This window comes from Rhinolophus ferrumequinum, chromosome 15 (genome assembly GCF_004115265.2).
Source record: "Rhinolophus ferrumequinum isolate MPI-CBG mRhiFer1 chromosome 15, mRhiFer1_v1.p, whole genome shotgun sequence".
Lineage (NCBI taxonomy): Eukaryota > Metazoa > Chordata > Mammalia > Chiroptera > Rhinolophidae > Rhinolophus > Rhinolophus ferrumequinum.
The window spans coordinates 48,645,891-48,661,576 of NC_046298.1; the positions used below are offsets into that span (position 1 = coordinate 48,645,891).

General features: G+C 50.2%; 1 protein-coding gene across 4 annotated transcripts; it reads right to left on the bottom strand.

The window, feature by feature from the left end:
* Nucleotides 1–425: 425 nt before the first annotated feature.
* ZNF579 (zinc finger protein 579) lies at nt 426–9,001 on the bottom strand. Of its 4 annotated transcripts, none has more exons than XR_004425208.1 (3): nt 8,866–9,001; nt 5,963–8,006; nt 426–754 (listed from the first exon to the last, which is right to left on the bottom strand). XR_004425208.1 is itself a non-coding variant. In XM_033129459.1 (2 exons), exon 2 carries the CDS (start codon nt 8,002–8,004, stop codon nt 6,319–6,321), a length of 1,686 nt encoding a protein of 561 aa, XP_032985350.1. In that variant the 5' UTR covers nt 8,005–8,006; nt 8,866–9,001; the 3' UTR covers nt 5,914–6,318. The 4 variants fall into 4 exon arrangements, 1 of the variants encoding a protein (XP_032985350.1); XR_004425209.1 differs by having other exon boundaries at nt 427–685; XR_004425210.1 differs by lacking the exon at nt 426–754 and adding an exon at nt 5,562–5,670.
* Nucleotides 9,002–15,686: the final 6,685 nt, after the last annotated feature.

Consider the following 15,686-nt stretch of genomic DNA (forward strand, 5'->3'; position numbering starts at 1 on the left):
CTCATCTAATCGGGTCTCAAATTTCTCCTTCTAGAAGCCCTCGTTAGTCACCTGGCTGAAGTCCCATCTTCTATCACACTGCAGCCAGAAGCCCCTGCTTCTCCTCTAGCACTGCTTTATCTTCTTTTGGTGGTGGCACCTGGCGTTAAGATACGCTGGCTTCAATGAAATAAGTAACGTTCTATTGGACTAAAATACACATTTACATGAAATAAAGAACATCGTATTGGACTATAATATGTACGTATATGAAATAAATAATATCATATTGAATTATAATACACACTTATATGAAATCACACTATATTGGACGATAACCCAAAGTGTAAAATGAGATCCATGAATCCATACAGGTACAAATAAATGAACAGGCGGAAGGAAAAGGGACAAAAGAATTCCAAAAAAGGTATTCAGGAGACTTTCTCTCCCCTCCACATGGGCTACACTTAGTGACTTGTTTACAAAGAGTGGGGGTTGGGAGGGGGAGGGGCCCCTTTACGGTGCAGAAAACCTGCAAACCCCACGCCAGTGTCCCCCAGGTGATCAAGGTTAATATCATCAGTGACAAGTCACGTGGGTAACGTGTACCCCTGAGAGGAGGTGGCGAGCTGCGTGCCTCACTGGTGTGGTCTTTCTTGTCCAGGACTGCTCAAAACAGCCAAAGTCACCCAAAACCAAGGCAAATCTGAGAAATGATCACAAAGCAGACATTCAGGAGGTGTGTCGTAAGGCCTGTGGCGTCCTGGATGGGATCCTGGAACAGAAAACGTTCATTAGAGGAAAATGAGTGAAGTTTGAGTAAAGGGCAGTGTTTGGTGGATCGTAATCTCCCCATATTGGTTTATTGGTTTTGCCAGAAGGATAAACCACGTCAATGAGCAATAATAACGTTAGGGGGGCCTAAGTGAGGGGTTCATCAGAAGTCTGTGCTGTCTTTGCAACTTCTCCGTAAATCCAAAACGATTCTAAAAAAAAAAAGATTATTTAAAATAAAAACCAGGTGGACTTAAGTGGACTTTTGCCCCCAATCCCCACCAGTCTATGCGCCAAACAGAAGCCACAGGGAATCTGTTAAATCAGGAGAGGAGTTCATGCTTCTCAAGTGTGTGTGTTTCTCAAACTGTCTCAAATGGTAACATGTGAAATGTATGCATTTCACTGTATTTAAATTTTACCAAGGACGAGAAGCTTAAATAAATATTTGATAGCTTGTTATGCATGCTGAAGTGTTTAGCAGTGACACTCACTGATATTTGCAAATTGCTCTGAAATGAATTTTTTAAAAGATGGGAGCTATCTGTAATTCCCACTCAGTTTTGCTGTGAACCTAAAACCACTCTAAATAGTAACACTTAAGAATTTTAAAAAAGATGGATGATGGATAGGTGGATGGATGGATGGACAAAAATTTTAATAGACCGACAGGTTCATTATGAGGCAAAAAAAAGAACAAAATACTAATTGTAGAGTTTTGGGGCGGGGGTGAGTATATAGGTATTCTCTCTACAATTCTTTCAATTTTCTGGTTTTTAATTTTCAAAATATGTTAAAATGAAACAGGGAAGTTAAATCTTGCCAGCCTTGGTGTGAATTCCTCCAAAGCTCCCTCCCCATCTCACTTGGAGGAGAAACTAGAGTCCTTGTGAGTCCCTAGCAGATCCTGACCCCCATCCCCTTTCTGATCTCCTCTCCCGTTCCCCCTCCTTCTCACTCTCACTCCCTCCAGTCACGTTGGCCTCTCTGTTCCTTGAACACACCAGTCACATTCCCACCCCAGAACCTTTGCATCAGCTGTGCCCCGCTCCCGCGGACATGTCTCCAGTTATCTGTGAGGCTCTCCTGCAGCTCCTGCTCTGACGTGCCTGCAGTTTCGACCTGCATCCCCCAACCCCTGCCCTGTGTCATCTTTCTCCATAGCACTCATCCCCTCTTAAGCTGCTTTCTCATTTACTTGCTTCCTGTTTCCATGTCGCTGGAATGGGGAGGGGTCTGTGTCTGTTTCACTAACCTATGGATGATCAGCACCTAGGACAGTGCCCAGCACGTAGTGGGGCCTGAATCAATATTTGTTGAATAGATGTCCTGAGTCTATTTTTTTTAAATCTTTGTCTCCCACCAGAGTGTAACCTTGTCTAGTAGTCCACTGCTGATTCTCCGACCTCTAAGCACAGCCCTTTGCACATGGTAGGTCCTCAATAAAGAGTTTTAGGATAAACAAACGAATGGGGTAAAGATGAATCCTTGTATAAGGGTAAAGAGCACAGACTTTGAACCATACACCTGGGGTCATATGTGGATCTACTACTTACTAGCCATGTGACCTTAAGCAGGTCAGTTCTCATCTCTATACTTGAGTTTCCTTCTCAAGGAAATGGAGCCCCCATGGTGATGTGTGAGGAACTTTCATACATTGCTGGTGGGACTGTAAATGGTACAGTCACCTTGAAAAACTGTCTGGTAATTCCTTAAACAATTCACCATAAATTTCTCACACAGCCTAGCAATTCCGCTCCTGGGAATCTGCCCAAGAGAAATGAAATCATATGTCCACAGAAAGACTTGCACACACATGCTCATAGTAGCACCATTTATAACAGCCAAAAAGTGGACACAACCCAAACATCCATCAAAAGATTAATGGATAAACAAAATGTGGTTCATCCATACAATGGAATACTGTTCAGCCATAAAAAGGAATGAACTACTAATACAATTTGAATGTGGATGGACCTTAAAGACATTATGCTAAATGAAAAATGCCAGACACAAAAGGCCACATACAGTATGATCCATTTCTATGAAATGTCCAGAAAAGGTAAATCTATAGAGGCGTAAAGTAGACTAGTTGTTGCCTGAAACAAGGGCTGGGAATGGGACGTGACTGTTAATGGGCACAAAAGATCTTTTTGGGGTGATGGAAATGTTCTAAAATTGGATTGTGGTGATAGTTGCGCAGTCCTGTAAATTTACTAAAAGTATTTAAAATGAATGAATTCTGTGGTATGTAAATGATACCTCAATCAAGTTGTTTAAGGAAAACAAAACAAAACAAGCCCATAATAGTCTCTATCTAATGGGGAAGATTAAATAAGGTAACCCACATAATCCCCTTACAAAGAGACACAAGGTAAATACTCAAGAAACGTGTTTTGTATTACTATTAACAAATGGGATTGCCATCAGGTATGTAAAATGCTCAGCACAGGGAAAGACTTCATAATAATAATCACCATTTGGTTATTTTATAATTTCCTGTGTCTTTCCCATGTAGCTGGGCCTCAGTTTTCTCATCTGTAAAATGGGAGGACTGGATTCCCTCTTTAAGGATCTTTTCTTGTCCTAAGTTGTTCTAGAAATGTTTCTCTCTGGAGGTAGCAGGTCCTTAAGGATGAGTAAGCATGTCGGATGGAAGACGGTGGTGTGCAAACCCATGGGGTGGAAGGATGATACCTTGGGGCTTGGAGACTAGGATATGTGTAGGGAGGGAGCTTAAAAGGTAGATGGTGTGTCTGGGAGCAGATGTTAAGGGTTATATTGACCTGGTTAAGGATTCAGGGCATGTAGCTAGCTGGTCCAGCTTGGGTTCAAATCCCATGTCTGCATTTCTCAGCTATGAGATCCTGGACAAGGGACTTCCTCTCTGATTGCCATTTCCACCTCTGGAAAATGGTGAGGGGGCCGGCCCCGTGGCTCAGGTGGTTGGAGCTCCATGCTCCTACCGCCGAAGGCTGCCAGTTCGATTCCCACATGGGCCAGTGGGCTCTCAACCACAAGGTTGCTGGTTCGACTCCCCAACTCCCACAAGGGATGCTGGGCTGCGCCCCCTGCAACTAACAATGGCAACTGGACCTGGAGCTGAGCTGTGCCCTCCACAACTAAGATTGAAAGGACAACAACTTGACTTGGAAAAGTCCTGGAAGTACACTCTGTTCCCCAATAAAGTCCTGTTCCCCTTCCCCAATAAAATCTTTAAAAAAAAGAAAAGAAATGGTGAGGATGTTTGCTAATTCCCAGTGGGGTGGTGAGGGTTCCCTGAGCTCATGCTCATATCTATACCAGCCTGGGAGAATAACAATAACAAGGCAACAACAGCAATAACTTCCTCCCAGGGGCAAAGCACTGTCCTCTGTCCTCTCCACGGAGTAACTCATTTAATATGAAGGGCTGTTTATGGAGCCCTCAGTTTAAGGGCTCAGTTTACAATTACAGAAGTAGGACAAATGAACTCTTAGCTTGAATCCTGTTTGCCCTTCTATAAATGGGGCTATTTAATCCCCTCCCTGAACAGGTTTTGTCCATGAGATTGTGCTGAAAGGGTGTCTGGCTATGGTAGGTGCTCACTAAATGGTGGCCCACATTTGGATGTGGCTAAAGGAAGCTACTGAAGGTTCCTGGGGAGGGAGATGGCTTTGATGTAATGAAAGCATCCGCCAGTCCCCCATCTCACCAATACGTGAGGCTAAGTTAGTTACAGCTTCTTATAGGATCTAGTTCATTGGAGACCTGGTCTCATTTGGAAACCCTAATTTCTTTGTGCCAACATTTGACTATTGTCCTTCTCCTCCACTGCTCACGAGGGCAGGAGCCCAGCTGATTTATCACTCTGTCTCCAATATCTAGCCCTGGGTGGGTGGTAGGGAGCAGTGATAATCACATGGGCTAACACGTACTGAGTGCTTACTACGTGCCGGGCACTGTTCCAAGGGTTCAGCCAAGATGTGTGAAATCTTGGACAGGGGATTCTGCGAAGCTCTGCGTGATCACCTCCTCTCTCTGACTTTCAACAACCATTTTCCTAGCTCCCCCTCACCCACCTGGTGTTTTGTCACACCAGAGAGAAACGCCTTCCATCCTGGAGCATTGTTTTGTTGCCTGGGAAAAACAGGGGTAATCTCACCCCTCTTTCCAGGCCTTTGAGGTGTGAAGATACCTAAGTGGTCAATGTCATGTTTTGCACAGGGCCAAGAGAGCGCCACCAAATATACAGGGGGGAGGTAGGGTGTCCATAGGAGGAATGAGAAGAGGTTTAAGGAAGATTTGCTTGAATAAAACCTTCTCCCCTTCACTCCTAGGACCTGAACAAGTGGGTAAAAAACCAAGCAAATAAAAAATCCCCAAAGGATTTGTAAAAAATGACCCTTCCCACCCGTGATTCCTTGCTGTTTCTCAAACATACAGTGCCCACCCACCTCATAGCCTTTGCCAAAGCTGTTCCCTCATCTGGTTCTTCGTTCAGGTCAAATGTCACCTCACCAGAGGCCCTGCACTCCCGGTCATGCGCTCATCACAGTCCCCTGTAGTTTTCTCAGGAGCCCTTACCAATACTTGATGTTATACTGCAGATTTTTTTTTTTATTATCTAGGGTGGTGTTGCCCAGTAGACCTTTCTGAGATTATGGAATATTCTAGATCTGTGGTGTCCAACAGGGGAGCTACCAGTCACAGGGACCTATTGGGCACTTGAAATAGTGTGACTGATGAACTGAATTTTTAATCTTATTCAATTTTAACTACTTTATTTTAAACTTATTTACTTATTCTAAATTTAGATGGAAACAGCTAGGTGTGGCTGGTGACTAAACAGTCGTGGACAGAGCAGGTCTAAAATTTCAGCTCCTCTTAGCAGGGCAGTGACTTTCTCCTCAGCATCCTCAGGGTCCAGCACTGTGCCTGGTAAATGTTTGCTGAATGAATGCACATGCAGGATTCCATGGGGGGCCATGGGCTCCCCAAAGTCAGCCGGGTAGATGGTAACCTTTTTCCCACTCCTGTTTCTTCTTGTGACCGTCTTGCTTGCCAAGCTCTGTATCCTTCCTGCTTTGAACCCCGGCTCAGAGCCTGCTGGACAAACCGCAGCTCACCCAGACCCCCACACCAGCCCCCACCTCCACAGATAGCCTCACTCTCTCCAGCTTCACGAACTCACATTTATTCACAGACAGACAAAGGGACAGGGACGGACCTTTGCTCACTGGGACCCCAAGGTCTGGCAGTTCCAAAGAGGTGATGGTGTCCAGTGTGTACAAAGGAGGCAGCCGGCAGGAGGCACCCCAGTCTCCATCCTTCTGGTCAGTGTCCTGCGCCTCCTTTTCCAAGCGGTCCTGCCTTGGGAAGTACCGGGTGAGCAGTTCCTAACCAGCATCCTGGGCCTGGGGGTGGGCGATGGGGAGGGAGGGGCAGTCCGGGTCCTCCCTCCTTAGTGTCAGGGCTGGGAGGGGTGGGGTGGGTGGAAGAGGGGCCTCCCCTTTAACTTCTCTCCTCCATATTGCAAACCAGGATGGGGAGGGCAACTGGAGGGGCCGAGGTGGGGTGTGAGGGTCAGGAGGCCAGGTTGCCCAATCCGCGCAGGTGTGCCTTGCTGTCAATCTCGTCTTCCTCCATCTCGAAGGCAGAGTGGTCTTGGCTGTCGAAACAGGAGGCGCTAAGGAAGACAGGGGGTGCCGCAGGCGACTGGGGCGGAGTCCCCGGGGAGGGTGGCTCTTCCTTGATGTGTGCGATGGGCAGGGGCAGCCCTTCGTCCTCCTGCCCGGCCGGCGGGGGCGGTGGGGGCGGTGGGGGCGACGGTGGGGCCTGGGCCTGGAGCGCCTGCAGCGCGGCCGCCCGCTCCAACTCGGCACGGTGGCAGCGCTGGTGGCGCAGGAGGCTGTAGGCACGCGAGAAGCGGCGCGGGCAATGTGGGCACGGGTGCGGGGCCGGGCCCCCCGCGTGGACCTGCGCATGGCGAGCCAAGTCGGCCAACCGCTTGAACTCGCGCTGGCAGCGTACGCACTGGAAGGGGCGCGCCCCCGAGTGGGTCACCCCATGCTGCCGCAGGTGCGCCCTGCGCCGGAAACCTTTGCCGCACTCTGTGCACCAAAAGCGGGGCTCCCCGGCCGGGGGCCGGGCCGGAGCCACATCGCCTCCGTTCTGCCCACCTTCTCCCCCCTCCGGGGCAGCCCCGCATTCGGCCCCTTCGCCCCCTTCAGGCCCCTTCCCTGAGTTCCGTCCACCCGAGGCTTTGTCGTCCTTCTTGCCCGCCGTGGGCAGCGGGGCCAGCAGGCTAAGCGCGCCGTGCACGCGGCGGTGCTGGCGGAGGTAGGAGGCGAGTCGGAAGGCCAGGCCGCAGTCCGGGCACACGAAGGGGCGGTCAGTGGAATGGACCAGCCGGTGGCGGGACAGCGACCAGGGCCTGGCGAAGGCCTTGAGGCAGATGGAGCACTGGTGGCGCTTGGGGCGGGGTGGGGGTCCCCCTTCGCCCTCCTGCTCGCCCTCAGGGCGCAGGCATGGGTGCGCCTTGAGCTCGCCCTTGGTGGCAAAGGCTTCGCGGCAGCGGAGGCACAGCAGCGTCCAGTCGGCCTGGAGCAGGACCTGCTTCTCCTCCTGCCGCCCGGCCGCCAGCGCCAACTCAGCCCTCAGCTCTGCTGCCCCGGCCTCAGCCTCCTCCTCTTCGGACTCCCGGGACTCAGTGCTCGTGGGGGCCACCAGCGCAGCCGGCTCCCCTGCAGGCCACGTCTCGGGCCACGCTGCTTCCTCCGGGGTGCCCGCGGCAGCTGTGCTGGGCTGCTCGATGCCCTCGTCCTGCGGGCCCCAGCTGGACTCCGCTGCCTCCTTGGCTGCTCTCTGGATGGCTAGCTCGACCTCACCTCCAGCGTGCTCCTGGGCCAGGTGGCGTCGCAGCTGGGCCGGCTCCGGGAAGGTGCGGGGGCACGCGGCGCAGCGCAGCGGGGGCTGGGGCCCGTGGCCACGCAGATGGCGGGAGAGGTGGGCAGGCCGGCGGAAGGCCTTGGGGCACAGAGGGCAGGCGTGGGGTCGGAGGCCCGAGTGGCTCAGCCAGTGCCGTGAGAGGTAGTAGGGGAAGCGGAAGAGGCGGCCACAGGTGGGGCAGGGCAAGGGCGCTCGAGGGGCTCCAGCGCCTCCCTTGCCCCGGCCTCGACCTCGGCCTCGTCCACGCCCCCGGCCCCGGCCCCGGCCCCGGCCACGGTGAGGTGGGCTGCCCTGGGCGGGTGGAGGGGGCTGAGGATCCATGCCTGTGAGGAGAGAGGGGAGACAGGGAGGTGGAGGTGCAGAGGGTCAGATGTTTAAGCCAGAGAAAGGGTGAGAGAGATGCCAGACAGAGAGACCAGAAGAAATAGAGAGACAGGATGGTGAGCCACAGAGAGACGGGGACATCCAGCAGAGGCAAAGATGAAAAGAAAACAAAGAGAATTAGACAGAGACGGTGCAAACAGAGAGGTCAACAGAACCGTGGCAGGATGGAGGTGGGGAGAGACAGAGACAGACAGGAGACCAAGTCAGTGACTGCTGTTTTCCCAGGGGCCCTGCTTTGGGGAGGGGATGGAGGGGGACGGGGTGGGGGTCAGATTCCGGAGGCCCAGAAAATGGGGTGTGGGTGACCAGACCCTGGGGTTGGGAGAGGCCGGGAGTAGGAGCAGAGCCCCAGACTCTTGGGTCTGAGCCCGGAGGGGGCTGGAGGCGCAGACGCCTGAGATTCAGGGAGGTGGGGGCTGGGGGTTGGGTACCGGGGTCTGGGAGGTGGCTGGGATGCAGGATCTAGGCCCCTGTATGCGCAGGGTACGGATTTTGGGGTCCCAGTGGTGAGGAGGGCTGGAGGAGGGGGCTGGGATCCTCAGACAAGGGAGAGTCGGGGACTGGGGGCCCTGTTGTCTGAATTCTCCAGGGAGGAGGAGACTGAGGGTCAGGCCCCTGGACCCCCAGAGGAAGGTTGCTGGGGGTCCCTAGGTCCCCCAGGGGGCCGATCTCCCCGCTGGGCCCAGCCTGCCGGTCCCGCAGGCATGATCTGCAGAATTGGGGCCTCCGTGGAGGCCTTGCAGATTCCTGAGCTCAGGGCCTGGGCTCGGCCCTGATCTCTGGGCGCCCGGTGCTTACCTCAACCTCCTCTGTGCCTTTCTTCCTTCCCCGCGGCCGGCCGACAGACGGTGGTGGCGGGGAGGGAGGGAGGGCCCGAGCGTGGTGGGGGTTGGGGGTGGAGGAGGCTGGGCTCGGTGTCACCGCCTAAGCCTTCCCCCCGGAAACCCGCCTTTCCTCCCAGTCTGAGAGAGGAAAGATTGGCTGCGAAACCGGAAGCTAGAGGATAAGGGTACTAAATAGGCGGGGAGGGAGCGCAGCAGGAACTCCTGGGTCCTGTAACTGGGAGGGGGCTAGGGACCCCTGTCCTCTGGGCTCCCAGAGGGAGATCTGCGAGACTGGGTCCAGCTCCCCTCCTCTCGAAACAGCCACACATATTCATTCATTCCTTCAACAAACAAACACATTTATCAGGTCCTGTCTGGGCCAGGCACTGTGTTGGGGGAGAGGGGGTGGCTGGGAGACGAGATGAATGAAGCAATGGCAGAGGCTTCAGGGAAAGTACCGGCACTGTGGCCTAGAACCTGACTCCAGCCTTCACTTGTCTGCCTGAGCAAGATATTCTCTCTTCTCTTCCACCCGGTGATAAGCCTTGCATACGTTCATTCAATCCTAAATGAACAGTGTTTACTGGGCACTTACTGTAGGACAGTTTTGCATGTATTTTGCTACATATATGTTCACTTGATCCTAAGCCACCAATATTTACTGAGCGCCTACTATGGGCTGGATCTGTCCTTGGTGCTGGAGCTGTAGTGGCAAAGACAGAGGTCATTGGGCCCTCTGCAGGGAGCTCACCGTCTGATAAAGGAGGCAGGCAGACACAGGTCCAATCACCCTCCTAGAGAGTGTGTCCTAATGCAGGAAACATCATGAGGAGGGAATACAGAGGACAGAGAAGGCACTGAGCTGAGCTCACACTTGGAGCAAGAGTGATCCCTGAGGGCATCCTGGACGTAACCATGTTTCAGCTGAAACCTGCAGGATAAAAGCTGAGGGTTAGGAATGAGAAGGAGGAGCAAAAGGAAACGGGAGAGAAATACAGCCACATCTCAAATACCTAACGTTGAGCAGAAAAGGCATGTTCCAGGAGTACAACTCCAGCTTAACGCTGTTTGTTCAAGGTGAAATATGCACTCAGCATGGTTGGCAAGAATGTGGGAAACAGGACCTTTCGTATGTGGCTGGGGCAAGTATAACTTGGGATAGTCTTAACGATTGAGCAATTCCAGGAATGTATCCGTCACAGAGGTCTACTCAGAAACATACATGTCTGTAGGGTTTTAATCTGTGCAGTATTGTACATCATTACAAAAGGCTGGACGACCATGGGTTGGGATTTGAGAAATAAATCATGATTTATCATCCAGTGGAATGCTATGTGTCCATTAAAAATGGATGAAGAAACTCTCCGCAGAAAAATATGGAAAGGCTCAGTGATAACGTGAAGGAGAGAGGAAATGGGAGGTGGAGCACAGCTTGCAGCCTGTTCTCTCTGTGCTCATCAGAGGCTTGTGGCTGGAAGACCTGGAAGAAGACGGAGGAAACTAGCAACATTGTCCAACGCCCAGGACTGAAACTCACTACACCCTATCCTTTTTGTATTTTTGAACTTGAAACCATGTGAATGTGTCCCAGACTCAAACAAGAAAGGGAAAAAGACACTGGGGATAATCAAAATAAATAAAATGAAAGTAAGTAACAGTTTACTCTTGTAAGTGCTTTACAAATACAAGGTCATTTGTTCCTCCTCACCTTATGAAGTGGGTAGTGTGACTGTCCCATTTTTGAGAGCAGTAAGGTGAGATACTAAATGGTACTTCAAAGCTAGTGAGTCTCAGTAAGTCTTTGTATTTCCCAAAGAGGCAGGAGAAATTATAGAGGCCAAGAGCATAATCCTTAAAAGCACCTGGTCAATAATACTGTTTTTTAAAGGATATGTGCATATGGAATAAAAGTCTAAACACATTCATGAAAACAATAAGTACCAAATGTGGGGTAGGGGTTACTTTTGAGAAGGGAGAAGCGATCAGATCCTGGACGGGGCTATGGAGAATGAGGTGTATCTCTAATGTTTTAAAGCTGGGAGTCAGTATATGGGTGTAGGTGTACTTTTTCATTGGGTAAAATACATGTAATAGAAGATATACCATTTTAAAGTGTACAGTTCAGTGACATTCAGTATATTCATGATGTTGTGTGACTACCTCCACTATCTAGTTCCAGAACATTTTTATCACCCCAAAAGCAGACACCCACCATTCCCTTCCCCTCCCCACCCCTAGCAACCAATAATCAGCTTTCTCCTCTACGTGTTTGCCTACTGTGGACATTTCATATCAGTGGAGTCAGAGATATGTAGTCTTTTACAACTGGCTTCTTTCAATTAGCGTAATGTTTTCGAGATTTCATCCATGTTGAAGTATGTGTCCGTGCTTCATTCCTGTTTGTGGCTGAATAATTTTCCATCATGTGGGCATACTACATTTTGTTTATCTATTCATTGACTGGTGGACATTTGGGTTGTTGCTACATTTTGGCCATTGTGAATGGTGATATTGTGAACATTCGTACTTTTTGTTTGAACGGCTGTTTTCAATTCTTTTAAGTATACAAGGTCTGACAATTAAGTTCGCTAACTCATCCTAGAAGAAGTGCTACATGTCTCATTGCTGAATATCACTATGGTCACCTTTGAAGTACTCCCCTTGGGAAGCTATGCACCGACGCCTGTGCCTAGTCCACCCTTCAAATCAATTTTGGAATTCTTTTTCTGGAATGGCCATCAGAGCTGTCGTTGTATTAGCCTTGATGTCCTGAATGTCATCAAAATGTCTCCTTTCAATATTTCCTTTATCTTCAGGTAAAGAAAGAAGTCATTGGGGGCCAGATCAGGTGAGTAGGGAGGGTGTTCCAATACCGTTATTTGTTTACTGGCTAAAAACTCCCCCACAGACAGTGCTGTGTGAGCTGGTGCATTGAGCTGGTGATGCAAGAGCCATGAATTGTTGGCGAAAAGTTCAGGTCGTCTAACTTTTCCATGCAGCCTTTTCAGCACTTCCAAATAGTAAACTCTGTTAACTGTTTGTCCAGTTGGTACAAATTCATAATGAATAATCCCTCTGCTATCAAAAAAGGTTAGCAACATTATTTCAACAAGTTAGGGAACTTAATTGTCAGACCTTGTATGTCTAAGGTATTTATTATCCCAATTTTAAAGGTTTAACTTTTTTTTTTTTTAAATGAACTGAGGAATGGAGGTGTTATGAAAGAAAATTTCAGACATCGAAAACAGCATGTTATGTGTGTGTGTGTGTGCGGTGTTTTGGGGGAGATTGGGGCTGTGATTTGGGGCATCAAAGGCGGCCAGTGTGGTGGAGTGAGGTCGGAGCTGCACGAGCGACTGTGTCCAGCCTCCTGGTCCAGGCTGAATGTTGGATGCATTCCGAGTGCACTGAGAAACCATTGAAAAGGTTTTAAGCTGGAGAGTCACATGATCCGATTAGTGTTCTAGAGAAATTCCTGTGGGACCCGCGTGGAGGCCCAGCCGGATGCAGGGGAGACCAAGGCGGGAGCAGGGAGGAGGTGGGGCGCGGGTCCAGGTGAGAGAAGGGCCTGGGTGTGGCCAGCCTGGACTAAGAACGAGGCTCGGGGGCAGGGGGCGGGACCTGCACTCCTGGCTGCCAGTCCCGCCTCAACCGCCTCCTCATTGGCTCTCCTGCTTTCCGTCCAGTCTCCAGCACCCAGAGATTACATAACGTAACTCTTGCCTGGACACCTTCCCGTGGCTCCCACTCTTCCTCCCACTTCCTCGGTCCCTGCCTACAAAGCTCTACACGGCTGGCTCTCTGGGCCCTCCCTGAAATGATTCCTCTCTCGCTGTAATTCACTTTGCCCCCCCCCCGCCACACCAACCTCTTTGCTCTTTCTGGACTGAGGTCCTTTGCACGTGCGATTTCCCCTGCCTGGAAGGGACTTCCTCTAGATATCCATGAAGTTGCCCTCCCTCCCTCAATTCTTTCATATCTCGGAGACGCCTGTCCTGCCTCCCCTGGCTAAAATAGCCCTCCTGTCACCCTCTAGTCCTTACTCGGCCTTAATTTTCAACATTGTACTTACCGCCAACAAGCATTAGGCTACTTGTCGCCTACCCACTGATTACCTATGTCAGCTCCCATTGGAATATAAACAAACTCCCTGAGGGTGGGGGTCGACTGTGCTTGTTTAAGTGCTCTACCCTCAGAGAAAGGATTCAGGTGGAGGAACTCAGCCTCCTGAGGTCCCTATTCATGACTCCATACTGGACGGTTGGAAGCCATCCCCATGACAGTTCTGTCACTTTTCCAGATTCTCTACTCTCCAGGCAAAGAGGGTCTCAAAGTGGGCGGGCCTTGTCCCTGGGGTGGTGGTGTATCTAAGGGAGAGTGGGTGGGTCTTTTTTCTCTGAGGCAGATGGGGTTTTTTTTTGTTTTTAACCCCGAAGGGATGAGTCTGGTTCCTGATTCCTTGGTGTTGGTGGCAGAGTGAAGAGGAATATCTCTAAGGTTGAGTGTTCTCACTCAACCTAGAGCCTTTTGGTTGACCTAGAGCCTTTGCAAAAGGGCAATTGTGGATCTCGAGGCCAAAAAGTCTTCCTTGAAGACCAGCCTCGTACTTGTTTTCTCTCCCCCCAAATATATGTCCCCTCCTGTAATTTTTTTCCTTGTGAAATATAAGATGCACAATTTAAAAGGGCACCATACAAATGCACAATTTAACAAATCGTTATAAAATGATCGCCAGGTTAAGAAAAGGAATGTTGGCTGTCACCCCAACAGAAGGTTCCATCATGTCCCTTAACATGTCTGACCCCACTGTGCTGTTTTATGGGGAAAAAAAATGTTTTCCTTGCTTTCCTGAATGGTTCAGTACCCACAATACATCCTAAACAATTTTACAATTTAATTTTGCGTAATTTTTTAGCAATAGAAATGGAGTCATACTCTGTACATCTGGCTTGTGTCTGGCTTCTTTGTGACTTCCATTCATGTAATTCTGTATATCTGCACTCATTCATTCTCATTGCTGTATAGTATTCCACAGCCTAATACACCACCATTCATTTCTCCACTGTATTGTTGATGGATGTCTTAGTTCATTCCCGGGGCTGTAACAAAATACCACCGACTAGGGTGGCTTATAAACAACAGAAATGTATGACTCACAGTCCTGGAGGCTAGAAGTCCAAGATAAAGGTGCCAGTATGGTCACCTTCTAGTGAGGGCCCCCTTCCTTACAAGATGACTGTTACCATCTTGCTGTGTCCTCACATGGAGGAAGGGCACAGTATCTCTCTGAAGCCTCTTCTATGAGGGCACTGATCCCACTCGTGAAGACTCCAACCTCATGACTTAAGCACTTTCCAAAGTCCTCACCCCCTAATACCATCCCATTAGGAGTGAAGATTTCAACACAGGGATTTTGGGGGGACCCTAACATTTCAGAGCATAACAATGGACATTTCAGTTGTTATGAGCTCAGGGCTGTACATTTTGCTGCTATGAATGGCTTCAGATGTGTCTCCCAGTGCAGGAGAGCACGAGTTTCTCTAGGGCTCATGCCTAGCGTGGAATCACTGCATCACAGGCCATGCACAGCTTCAGTCTTATCAGAGCATGCCAACCTCATAGCCAGCTTAAATTTGAGAAGCTCGGGGTGGAACTCTTGATCCCTATTGTCCCTACCCAAACTTGTTCTCTAGTTTTCTGATCTTAATACAAAGTGCCAGCACCCAAGCAGTCCTTCCTGATTCCTCTCTTTCCATTACACACACACACTCGCACATTCTGCCTCCAGAATTCATCTTGAATCCACCTACTTCTCTCCATCACTCTGGTCCAGGCCCCCACACCTCTCCTAGTGGACTGCTTCCACTCTGCCTCTCCAGTTCCTCCTCCACTCAGCAGCCAGAGGGATCCTTGTGCAGTGTAAGAGTGGTCACATCCCTTCATGCTTAAGATCTCGCTTGCCACGGCCCAGGGACCACATTCAAATGCCTATCTTGGTCCACCAGGCTCTGTGTGACCTGAGCCCGGCTTACCTCTCTACCTCGTCTCATCCCTCCCTCCTCTGGGCTCACGCCCCTCCTGGGCCCATCCAGGCATCCTCCCGGCCACTCTTCCTCACCCTTCCTGGCTCAGATCAAATGCCACCTCTGCGGAGAAGCCTGCCCTCATCACCCCACCTAAGGTGGCATAGCTCACTCACTTTCTTAACACCCTCCCTCATTTCCTTCAGAATGCTCATAACCCTCTGAAATTGCCTTGTTTCTTTATTACTTTTCTACACCCTGTCGGCTACGCACTACACTATCGACTCCACCAGGAGTTATCTTGTTCACTGTTGGGTCCTCAGAGGGGGTTACAATGCCTGGCACAGAATGGGCACCCAGTATAGGAAAGTAATCTGGCACCTAAGAGACAACCTAAAGGCCTGTCCATTCTCTGATGGGTGGATCCTAATCTGGGGGTTGGAGGTAGCTTCTAAGGCACAAATTCAGTTGCCTGGGAGGCAGAGTCTAAGGGGGTAGGAACTTGTCTGTAAAGTGACCGTTTCGTTTTTAGGGGGGGTGTCGTATGGGATTGATGGTTTCAAAAAGGTCTGTCTGGTTCTAGGGGGCATGTCAGTCCATGGAAGTGTCTTGTGTTTAAGGGGCAGGTTTCCATTTAGGTAAGACTTAAACCATCTCTGATTTTAAGGATCATGCAAGGGATGAAGGCTCTATCTCTATTTAGGAGGCCTTCCTAAGTCAGGGAGGGTGAAACCCCCACCCTCTATACCGGGCTCAGAAAATGAGACGGCAG